Source organism: Cucumis sativus, chromosome 7 (genome assembly GCF_000004075.3).
Source record: "Cucumis sativus cultivar 9930 chromosome 7, Cucumber_9930_V3, whole genome shotgun sequence".
NCBI lineage: Eukaryota > Viridiplantae > Streptophyta > Magnoliopsida > Cucurbitales > Cucurbitaceae > Cucumis > Cucumis sativus.
The window spans coordinates 17,011,556-17,023,535 of NC_026661.2; the positions used below are offsets into that span (position 1 = coordinate 17,011,556).

General features: G+C 29.4%; 1 protein-coding gene and 1 long non-coding RNA gene across 2 annotated transcripts; one reads left to right on the top strand and one right to left on the bottom strand.

Moving 5' to 3' along the window:
- The first annotated feature begins 1,135 nt into the window (after positions 1-1,135).
- LOC105436156 lies at positions 1,136-6,042 on the top strand. Its single transcript, XR_004217969.1, has 2 exons — positions 1,136-2,334; positions 3,547-6,042. It is a non-coding gene; the product is annotated as an uncharacterized LOC105436156 (long non-coding RNA).
- A 473-nt stretch (positions 6,043-6,515) lies between these two features.
- On the bottom strand, positions 6,516-10,561 carry LOC101205362 (hyoscyamine 6-dioxygenase). The gene is made up of 4 exons (XM_004146937.3): positions 10,280-10,561; positions 8,440-8,690; positions 7,295-7,610; positions 6,516-7,092 (listed from the first exon to the last, which is right to left on the bottom strand). The coding sequence occupies exons 1-4, from the start codon at positions 10,484-10,486 to the stop codon at positions 6,841-6,843; spliced, it is 1,026 nt and encodes a 341-aa protein (XP_004146985.1). The 5' UTR covers positions 10,487-10,561; the 3' UTR covers positions 6,516-6,840.
- Positions 10,562-11,980: the final 1,419 nt, after the last annotated feature.

Sequence of the window (11,980 nt, forward strand, 5' to 3'; positions counted from 1 at the left end):
AAATGATATATATATTTTTTATAATAATGATAATTGTTTAGTTTTCTAAATTGGACCAAAACCTTTGGATTGTGCAATTTGAATCAATAATTTTGATGTAGGGCACATGAATTGCTACGTGCAAGTAAATCCCAAATTAAAAAGGAAAATGGTGCACTAACTAAAATCATACTACTGAGGTAAAGATGTGAATTTTTAGACTACTTGTTAAATGAAGCTAAGACTTGAGCCTACCCATATACACTTTCTATAAATGTTAGGCTAAAACATTAGTGTGCTCTATATCTATCCCATATTTGTTTAATTTTACTTTATGTTTATGTGCATTTTCAATAGCTCTACTAATCTTTTTTTCTCCTTCAAAACTTCTTTAGTGCTTATTAGCATTAATAAATTATTAATAAAATCATTTACAACATGTTTAACTCAACTTAGTTCGATTGTTTTAATACCTATTTATGGAAGAACATATGTAGTGTCCAGTCTAATGGTCCACCAAAAACAAACTTTTTAAAATTTATTCAGCTTCTATAGTTGTACAACACTTAAGTGTTTTTTTTGCTAGTATTTTGTATGGTTTATAGTTTTGGCTTATCTCTAGCATTTCGGTAAGCTTCAGCTCTTTTTCTGATTCTACATTGAATATAATTATTGGAGATGATGAGGGTGTTAAGAGGGTGCTCATTTAGTGAGAATGTTTGGGTGCACATACTGATCTATTCATTATCTTTTTTTTTAAAAAAAATTGTTCTAATAACCATAAGATGTGTGGAACGAATCCTCGTGCATCAGTTGTTGTAACTAATGAAGTTTTCTATAAAATTTTAAATCAAGTACACTATAATAACTATAATAATTATTTAATCAATTTCAATAAAAAATTATTTTTAAAATACTAAAATCATGTTTTTTAATTTATTTTGTTAGTTTAAAAAAATTATCCAAAGTATATATTTGAAAAAAATATTTAAAAGCATTAGTTAAGCACTTGAATTTTAGAGTTTTCATTTTTTCAAGCTAATTTTTTGAAGGAAAAAAAATATTTTGTTTTTACTTTTAGTGGCAAGAAATTCAATCTATCAGACTTAAAAATAATACAAATTATTACATGTCATGTCATGACATGATATGATAAGATAAATAAGAAAAGAAAATGGTTACCAAACACATCAACCATCTCCGGTCACTAACAATCATCTCTCCTTTACCAAAACCGTAGCTCGTTTCTCAAATTCAGTCAGTTTCAACCAAACCCATGTCCGAATTTATGGACAAACTCACTCAAATTTCTTCCATAGACGGAAAACTCAAAGGGAAATCCGAGCTGGTGGAGGCCTATAGCTTTGCAAAGACTGTCGATGAAATTCTTAAGCTGTTTAAAGATAGATAATCCGATTTTGTGGAGAAGGGTCTTGAATTGTCTTCCTTGAAGATTGGTCTGATAATTGATTGTGATGGTGAGTGCCCTAGAAAATAAATTAAATAAATAAATAATCTCTTTTATATGCTAAATTGAGCTTTGAACCCCTGTCATGGCATTGCAATTCATAGGTTCTGTTGACAATTCAGCGATTCTGAATAGTGTTATTACATATGAAGGGTTTTAGTGCTGAGGATTTATGTTGTGCTATGTTAAGAACTTTTTCTAATGTTAGAAACAAAGTGTTTAGAGATTAAGGAGTTAACCTTGGAGAAGAATAGTAGAGAATTGGGAAAACCAAATTTTAATATAAGAATGTGATACCCTTTTGTATTAACGCATTGAAAATACATGAGATTGAATTGGGACGTAATTCAGTTGAAGTTGCCAATAGTACGAGGCTTTTGAGGGGTGGTTTAATCTTTAATGTTGGATTGGAAGTTCATGAAAATGCATTGGGCAGATTGAATTGTCTCAAAAAGAGCTTTGAATTGAAGAACTACGGTCTTAACTCCAATTTACACAATTGTACTCTAAACTCGAGGAAACAAACACGGATGGAAAGAGATGATGGGAGATTGCTAGTAAATTTTTGTCAGGAAATATATAATTTTTTCCATGGTGGCGTTAGAGGGATATATGATTATATTAATACAAAACAAGCCAACGAACGAGTTTGAAAGTGTACTTTATTTATTGAAAAGGTTTGTAGCTTTGCTTGATAAGCTTCCAGAAGAGCAACAGTCAAAAGGTAGGCCTTCTCCTGGAATATCTGGAGCTTGAGAGAGAATCGGTTGTGCAGATGTTTGCAGTAACAAAGGACTTCGTAGAGGTTTCATTTGGTTCCTATCATGAAGATTCATTTGAAGCGCGCATGCTACAATATTTTTGAAACAATATAGTGCAAAAGAAAGGTATGGTTACTTTCAAGCTTTTCCCTGTCACTACTAACATGGGTGGTTATGTTGTTCTCATGTTGTTTTGTATATATTTTCTTCCATCATGGCTTAAGGTAAAGGTTAGGAGAAATTTATGGACTTTCACTGATTTAAAAGGTGTGTATGTGTAGTTTAGAATGGCAATGAAGAAAACTAATCAATGTGATTAATAATTTATATGATGACCTAAAAACAACTTTGTACTATCTCTACTCAACAGTTTTCTTCTCTCGTATATTTCATATATCAATGAAAGTGTTTCCTATAAAAAGGTGGAAAACAAAACAAAACAGCTCAGCGGCATTTGGAAATTTTGTTAGCTTAACTGCATAAAGAAAAGTCAACTTTGTTCGCTTAAACATGTGTTGATGCTCTGCCAATCCTACGTGACCATAACTATATTGAAGTAGTTTTTGTCAAAGAACTTGAGTTTTCACGGGGGTCAAACAATATTTGGACTAAGCCAACATAATGAGTTTGTGAGTGCTGGCGATGGATCTTGGAATGAAATGTCCTTTGAATCATTAGACAGAAGTGATCAATATTTTGTCACTGAGTATTTTGAACAGATTATGGGAGGGCATAGATCTTTTGTTAGTGTCTAGTTTAAAAAAAGAGGATATTTTGCACTTCTTTATATCCATATTAACCTAGAAAATATGATGAATGCTTGCACTCAAATTTTCGTCCGAAGGACTATCCATATTAACCTGTCTAGCCTTCAGACCTGTCTTATGGCACATCTGGATCTCTTATAATTGGGCCACGATCTTTGCGCCTCGAAAATATTTTTTGGAATAACTTAAAGCTTTGTTTAATAATGATTTCATTTGTTTGTTTCTGTTTTCCAAAATTGCGTTTGTTTCCTCATAGTAATATAGATCTTTTGTTGAAATAACCAAGAGAAACTTTTCGCATCTGCGTACTTAGTTATGGGCTATGAACAATAATATTAATTGAGAAATCCAATATCATTTGTTCTTCCTCTATATTTTCTTTGGTAGCTTATCATTTTCTATTGAATGGCAGCAAAAATATTGTAGAAAAGTTTTGCTTTTCTATCAAATTTTCATGATGAAAACCCCTCATTGCATCCATATGAGTTCATTTACTGAACGACAAGTTCACGATTAAGAGCCATTCTTGAATTCATGAATTTGATCCTTGTGTTATTTTCTGCTGATGTAGTTATGTCCTTTGAGCTATTTTACTCTCCAGACAAGTGGTCGAACCTGATGACACTTCTCAGTAAGTTCTATCCTTGAAAAGCTCTGATATTTGGGGTAATGTTTCTTTAAAATTTCTGTCAAAATCATTTCGTTTGAATTCAAATAATGATAAGTTTATGTGTGACTTTTAATCTGTTTCTTCAAAATTATCTGTATTCATAGTGAAAATGAGTTTGTACTTTGTAGTTTGCTATTAGCTGCATAAGTTTTATGTGAGAGAAATTTATCCTTGCATCATGTCATGTGATGTCAAACCTACTCTATGCTCGGGGGTTTGGTTTCACCAATGTAACATGTATTGGAATAAGGATTTTTTTTTTCATTCCCTTTGCCTCGAGCTTAATGAGATTTTAGAATGCATTTTGCTGTGAAAAATTTTTGCAGTTCAAAAATGACCGTGGGTTGAATGAATTCAGTATATAGCGGTCACTTACCTAGGATTAAATATCCTACAAGTTTCTTCTACACTCGAACGTCATAGAGTCAAACTTGTTATCTAATGAGATTAGTTGAGACATACATGAATTAACCTAGCACTACAAGAAAAATGACCTATGTTGACAGTTAAAATCTGTCATATTCAAAATTCTTCACAGTTTTTGCAGTCATTATATCATCTGTCAACGAAAGACTATCTATGACATTTTGAAAAAACTGTCAAAATAAGTGTTTTCATGACAGATAATAAATGTTATTATTTTATATTTTATGACCATAACTATTTGTCACTAGTTCACACATATTAGAATAATTATCTGTCATTATTTGCATATTGACGATAGTTATAAAATGTCAATAATTCATGTATTTTGATTTTTTTCCTATCAAGAATATGTCAATCATGATGATTATTAAATGTCAAAAAACACGTAGCATGACTATCAAGTATACCTTAACCTTGTCAGTTATTTTTAAAAAATCAAATGTTTATAGACTCCTCTATTACTACTTTTTTTTTTGTCCTATTTTTCTTGACATTTTTTTTTTTTTTTTGTCGCCTTGTCATTACATAGACAAATTCAATAACAAAGTACTATACAACACTTTAGTATATACACGTTATCATATAATTTGCAATCTTTGTACAATTGTTAGTAAAAGGGTACCAAGATTCATGCTTGAAGTTGGTGCTGTAATATGATATCCCCAAAATCATAAATAAAGTTTTTATGTTATTTCCCTCAAAATGGAACTTGATTGCTTTTGTTGTGCATGGAAGTTGACTTATTCTAGTGAATGTAAGTGATTTGATTTGAAGTAGAACATCATCTCCATCGTGTGTATTTGCTTATTTTTATGTTATTTCCCTCCTAATTGTGTGTGTTACATGCTTATTTTAAGTTTCGTTTGAGAGTTCTGAATGTGATTCATAGGGCTTTATGCTTGTCTTACGAAGACTAACAACTCAAGAATATACCTCTAACAAAGAAAAAAGTTTAGAACAATCTAACTATATAATTAACAGTAATATTTATTTGAAAGTATTCTTACAACTCTAGTTTGTTAAAGTTATTGGATTTGATTAGTTTATGTGTGTTGAAGTGTTATGACTATTCTGTAGCTATAGTCGTCTTATTTTTTTAATTTTATTTTATGTGTGCTTAAATGATCATTTGTTCCTAAACGTTTTTTTTTATAAGGATTTGGTTAATTTATTAGCTTTCTCTTGATTAACGTGTTCTCCCCCTATTGTGGTTTCTACTGTAGCTCAAAACTCTCAATGCAAAGTTTTGGATTTTCTTTGACACTTGTTATATGATATTGTACTTCAAAACTCTCTATTGTAGTTTAAAAGTGATTTTGACAAGAAAGTGAGTTTGGACAAAACCATTTTGTCAGGTTCTATGTTTCTTTGGGTGTCGGTATCAAAATCTTTTTGTAATTATTTTTCATGGCTTATTTTGTTTGTTTGGAGTCTCTTTCTTTGGTGGGATTCATTTAATTTTCTGGGCTTGACTTTTTGGATGCTCTTTTATTCTTTAACTTTGCTTGATTGTATTCTTCCCTCCATATAAAAGAAATACAAATTAGAAGAGGCTTTAAAATATACTAGATTGTTCATATGATCATGTTTTTGGCTTAGGTACATCTTGTTGGAAATTGCCCTTACGGTTTTTTTGGATAATTTGTGTTTTCCACATAATCTGAATGATCATTTTTCAATCCTTAAAGAAGTCCATTGGAGCAGTGAAACCATATTGGAGCAACTAATTGATTTATAACAAAATTTTGGTTTCATTGTACTTATTTTAAGCTTGTTGATACCAAAAGATGTTTAGGTTTATTCTATCGTTGTAAACCCTTTTACCAAGTGTATGATAACTATTATGTACAAATATTACAAAGTGTATCCATATTGGAGCAACAAGATGTATAAACTTTTACCAACAGTTGTATAAATATTACAAAGTGTATGATAATGTATATATATTAAAGGGTTGAATGTTTGTTTCTATATGGGTACGTTGTATAGTACTTTGTGATTGAACTGGTCTGTGCAATTGCAAGGTGACAAGAAAAAAATGTAGTAATAAAGGAGTATATGACATTTGATTTTTTAAAAATCCTGTCAAGGTCTGTATTTTTTATAGATAAAAAGAATGTCAAAAATTATGAATTTGTGACATTTTATAATTGTTATCAATATGCAAATAATGACAGATAGTTAGTTATTGTCATAAAATATAAAATAATGACAATTATTATCTATCAATAATACTGAATATGTGACGTTTATATTTTCAGTCATAAAAACATTTGTTGTGACCGTTTTTCCAAACTGTCATAGATAGTTTTTCCTTGACAAGCGATACAATGACTGAAAAATTAGTTAAAAGCTTTAAATAACAGATTTTAACCATCGTCGTAAACCATTTTTCTTGTAGTGTTTGCCAGTAACAAAAGTAAGTTGACAAATGGACAAGAATATAAAAACCAGAAGAACTACCCTAGATTGGAACCAAGTGAATAGGTACAAGTGTTTTTGGAGAGAATAGATTCAAAAACTTCCATAGCAACTACCTATTAAGTATAAAAGTACAGTTAGATTTTCGACATCGAAATGTGAGTACATTGTTATATGATGTAAAAAAGGGCCTACACACTAATGGTCACATAGGAAAAGTGTAACTGTAATAGTGTACATCTCTAGTCGTCTTTTTGTAGTAAAGTGTTATTTGATGATACTATATATATATATATATATATGTTATTTCTTGTAACAGAGAAAAAAAAGAAAGAAAATGAAAGAAGTTTAAGACTGATTGGTTTCAATATACTGCATCACTGCCTTAGTATCAACAGCTCTGGGCAGGTAATTTCTTTGAAAGTCTTTGAAGTTAAGGGAGCGATAACGTGGAGGGTTGGCTTCGTTTATCATACATTTTGCTGGTTCCATCATTGCTTCATCTTTTGGATAAACTAGATATGTTAAGCTTTGTCGAGATGTTTTCGAATTCGTCACTGCTCGGTGTTCTGCTGCTTGTAGCTTCCCATTGGTAATTATCTACATAAAACCATCAAATACTTGGTAATGCTTCCAATAGTAATGTTATTTTAGCAATGTATAGTTAGGGAAGAACACTTTTCTTGTGTTATTATTTGGTAATTCTTTGGGTCATGTTATATTATACTATTTTAAAAGTCATATCAAATGCACTTCAAATGTTTCACATATTTAATAATTAAGAGGAAATGGAAGAATGTACCTGTAAAACGAAGCCAATGTTAACCACAAAGGCGTTATCGATAGGTTGAACACCAATCCATTGACCATCCTTGAGGACTTGAAGGCCATTGACATCTTGAAACAAAATAGTGATAAGGCTTGGATCACAATGTTGGCTCAATCCCAAAGTCAAGCTAGGGTTTGGGCAAGGTGGGTAATGGTTTACCAACAACAATGGATTTTCACTCATTTCACCTCCAAAGTACCCTTTTCCAAGTCCCAACCCTTCACTCATCAACTCTAATATCTCCAAAACTAACTTTCTCATTGCCATACAATACGCTCCAACCACTTCCCTGAGTACAAGTTCAAAAATATTACATAAGTAGTCTATAAGTAGTCTGTCATAAGCTTGAAAACAAGTAGAGGCATACAATATTATTAAAATGTAAGTATTTTCAAGCTACAAACAAGCTCAGTTTAACCGTTAAAATGTATTTCTTTCTACGTTTCTTATTTTTATATGCAAAAAAAAAGTATCGACATAGTGCTAAAATTGTTGGCAAAAGCTTTGCTAACAAACTTCTGCCCACAAATAATATTAGTCAATGGGCAAATCTATACAGAGAGAACTTTTTTTCAAATCAAGTTGATAGTAATAACTTTTAATTAGTCTATTAATAATTTTCTTTTTTTAAAAGAAAAAGATAATGTTTGAAATATGTCGGTTGACTTGAATCGTGTTTGCTAAAATTAATTACAATTCAGGCCAATGAACGACATCAATTATGAACTATATAATAGACCAAAAAGTACATCTAACTAACTATATCTTTACTATAGAGCTACAATAAATCATACTACCATAATTATTATAACACTTATCCAACCACCCAATTATTTTTCTAAAATGAAGTACACAAATATCTATAAATAATAAATAATTGGAGTCATTTTCATTCTAAGAAAGTGACATATAGTAAAAGTCAATTTATAAGGGAAAAGGATAAAGATATGCATATTGGAAAGGTCCATGTAAAAATTTGTACATAAACACATTTACAAATGATCACTTACATTTTTATAAAATGAATTTTTTTTTTAATATTGATAAATAATTCAAAACTTCTTCTTTAAATTTTAGTTAGTTAATTAACTAAGGAGTAGGTTTTGTGAAAAATTTACCTGTATTTGGGGGGTTTTTGAGGCCAAAAATGAACATATTTCTCCAATGGATGACAATTGAAAATCAAAGCATCTCTCCAACAGTGAACTTGTTCCTTCGTATAATTCTCACTGCTTGTATAAACTCTACAACTTCTGTTTGGGTCTTTAGAGCATTCCTTCGCCTTCTCTGGCCCCGACATCGCGTGAAATTCCTTGAATATCCTCATTGTTTCCTCCGATACCTTTTTCGACACTCCATGGTTTATTATCTAAAAGAGTATGTTAAGAGATTTGACAATGAAAGTAAATGAGAATATGTTAAGAGATTTGACCACGAAAGTAAGTGAGAATACATAAGCAATAAAGAAATTGACAAACATATTTACTTGGTAATTTACTGATAACGTTAATAAACTAACTACGCATACGATAACTACACATATGATAATAGGAAGATTTCTTTATTAATTAGAGAGAATATCATTAAATATATAGAAGGTATTCCAATATAAGCATTAGGATAAACGAGTGGAGCTTATTGATATACCATCAGTATACTTTAATTCTAAATTAGTCAATCATATCTTTGACTAAATGAACTAATCAATATGACAGATTTTCAACACTTTGGATTTATGAATTATGATCTAAATTATGTATTCAATGACATTGACAACTTTTAAATCTTAAATAGAGTTGACATTTTGATTTATTGTCATTATTAATGTCTCTTTTTAATGCTCATGTTTAGTTAATTCATACTCTTTCGTTGCATTAAATTATATTCATGTTACATCTTTTCACCAAAAATATTTAAAATCTTCAAAATAGTTAAAAACGAAGATATGTCGAAGATAAGAGAATTTTAGAAATAGAAAATAATTATTTATAGTTCATAGAATATGTAAATAATTTTTAAAGTTTTGACAGTTTTTCTTTTATATATATATATATCATCACGAAGTAATTTAGATTATTATAAAAGTGGATGATATATAATTCAAAATTAATTGGTACAAGTTTTTCTTTGTCTTCCAAAAGCTAATTTAAAAAGAAAGAGAGTAAAAATGGTGATCACTCATGTTTCAAGCTATGTCTTTTAATTGGTTATATATTTTGCCATTATTTGTTTACTCAATTTAATATTAAAATTCGTTTCATACCTACAAGTTTTCTTTGCTTGAAAAAAAATCAAAAAGTATAAAAGAAATTAATTTCGTTTAGATAACTATTTGTTTTTTAAAGCTAAGCTTGTAAATATAAAATACTTTTTAAAGACATGTTATTATATTGAGAAGTTGACTGGAAATTCAACTTTTTAACAAAATAAAAACCACAATTAAAAAATATATAGTAGAAAATATGCATAAATTGAAAAAAAAATCAGAAAACCAAAGCTGAAATCATGATCACGATCCTGAAAATTAGTTTTTAAAGTCATGTTTTTGTTTTCTGAAGTGACTAATAATTTAAATATTTCTCTTGCCTAAAAAAAGTAAATTGATTACAGAAAAAAAATCAAATCATAAAAAATTATACAAAATAGCTTCCAAAGGATATTCATACCAAACACTTGAAACCCAAATGGGAAATAGGATATATTCTCAATCAAGAAGAAACAAAAAGGAAAGAAAAATCCAATTCTACTTTCTTTCTCTCTTTACCTTTTGAGGATCCTTGAATTTTGTCAATATTCACATATAGTATATATTATTTATCATAAACCTTTATACCAAACTAAAATTTTAAATATATTTGAAAATAATATGATGAAATAACATTTTAACTCACTTATTTTACAAGAGAGTTTAGAGGGGGAAACAAAACATTTCAATAAAAAAAAATTAAGCTTCCAAACCTGAAAAAATCCGAACTCTTTCGAAGCATCAAGGATTTTACGAACGAGAAGGGTTCGATCACGGATAGATAGATCAATTACTGGAATGGCTTTCGCCATCGGAACAACAATGTTACCGGGCCTCTTCTCCGGCGGATACACATAACTTTCGGGTACCGATTCAACAGTTTCCCAATTGGATACAAACTTAGCACCTCCCTGCAGCATGTTTAATTTGGGTAGTGGCTATCTAGTTGATGTTAAGATTTTGGTGTCAATGGATGATATGATAATGTCCAATATTGAAAGAACTCAAGCTCCTTTATATAGTAGTGAGGTTTCTTGTTTTAGTTGAATTGTTCCCTTTTTTTCTTCATGGCATTAAATATAGAAAATGCAACTTGCTAGCTGCAACAGAAGACTTATATTATTACAAACTCCAAAACTTTGCAACTTGCCTTAATATCTCATTTTCTTTATTTCACATCTGCTTATGTTGTTTAAATGGGTGCAAAACTCGAGAAATTTTTAAGTAATCATCTACTTTAGTATTAATCTCTGTAATTCAAATCCTGTTAGTTAAGTTTATTTCTACAAATTAGAGGAGTAGTTGAAGATGTGAGTGAAAAAATAATAAGTGATAAAGTAGATTTGAACAAATATTTGTATAAGATTCTAATAAATTGAAGTTGAAACAAAACTCACAGGGACCAAACAATAATTGGAGCTCATGTTTATTAAATTTTATTATATATTGAATGAAGACTTTGACTTAAACTTTGTTATCTCCATAAGAACAAAAAAAACTTTATTATTATTTATTTGGAAACAAACAATAATAAAATATGCCCAAGTCTTTGTTAAAAGTTTTCGGCGCAACTTTTTTAAATAAAAATATATCTATATATTAATATATACACTTCTAAATCATCACCAAATTGAACTAAATTGATCAAACAAAAAATAAGTTTATTATTATCTATTTGAAGAAAATTCAAATAAAAAATGTCAAAATTATTTTGAAAAGTTAAATCGATCTACTAAATTTTACTTAGTTTGAGTATTTATTAAATCAATTCATGTAGTGGATGGGATGATTTGGTGGAAAAATTAACTTCCAATTTAAATTTATGTGTAAAAAATAACATATATATTTATTTATTTGGGCCAATGGAAAAGAATATTGTTATTATTTATTGGGGAAAATAAAAACTAGTTTGTATAGTGGAGTCGGTTAATTGATTACGTGTTTGAAGTTATCGATACAAAAGGATTAATTTTATCTTCTTTTTCAAAACTTTGGATCTAATTTGACATTCTTATATCATTTATTGTTCTATTTTTATTTTTTTAATGAAATCAATGCTAATTCATTGAACATAACCACAACACTAATTGAGAGACAGAAAGATTAAGTAAAATATAATTTAAAAACTTCTTTTAATATATTAAAATAATAATTTATACATAATTCACGTGACAGAACCAATTAATCTTAGTATGCTCCGTTTTTCAGGTTTTATCATAATAAACCCTAATTATCACATTCAAAATAAAATCGTGACTTTGACTATGAAGAAACGTTGACTATATATTTAACGACGAACATTATTTAATAAAAATCTATACCATGATGCTGGTGATGCAAAAAGTTTTTTCATAGAAAAAGAGTGATCAAAGGAGCTTTCACAAGCGATTCTATACCCCACGCGTCTGTTGTTG

What these genes read in the sequence shown, in the direction of transcription:
- LOC101205362 (XM_004146937.3), bottom strand. Translation starts at nt 10,486, where the DNA reads ATGCTGCAGGGAGGTGCTAAGTTTGTATCCAATTGGGAAACTGTTGAA. An exon ending in AAGAGTTCGGATTTTTTCAG is followed by an intron (nt 8,691 to 10,279) that starts GTTTGGAAGCTT and finishes ATACTCTTTTAG; the next exon opens with ATAATAAACCATGGAGTGTC. An exon ending in ACATTGGCTTCGTTTTACAG is followed by an intron (nt 7,093 to 7,294) that starts GTACATTCTTCC and finishes GGTTTTATGTAG; the next exon opens with ATAATTACCAATGGGAAGCT.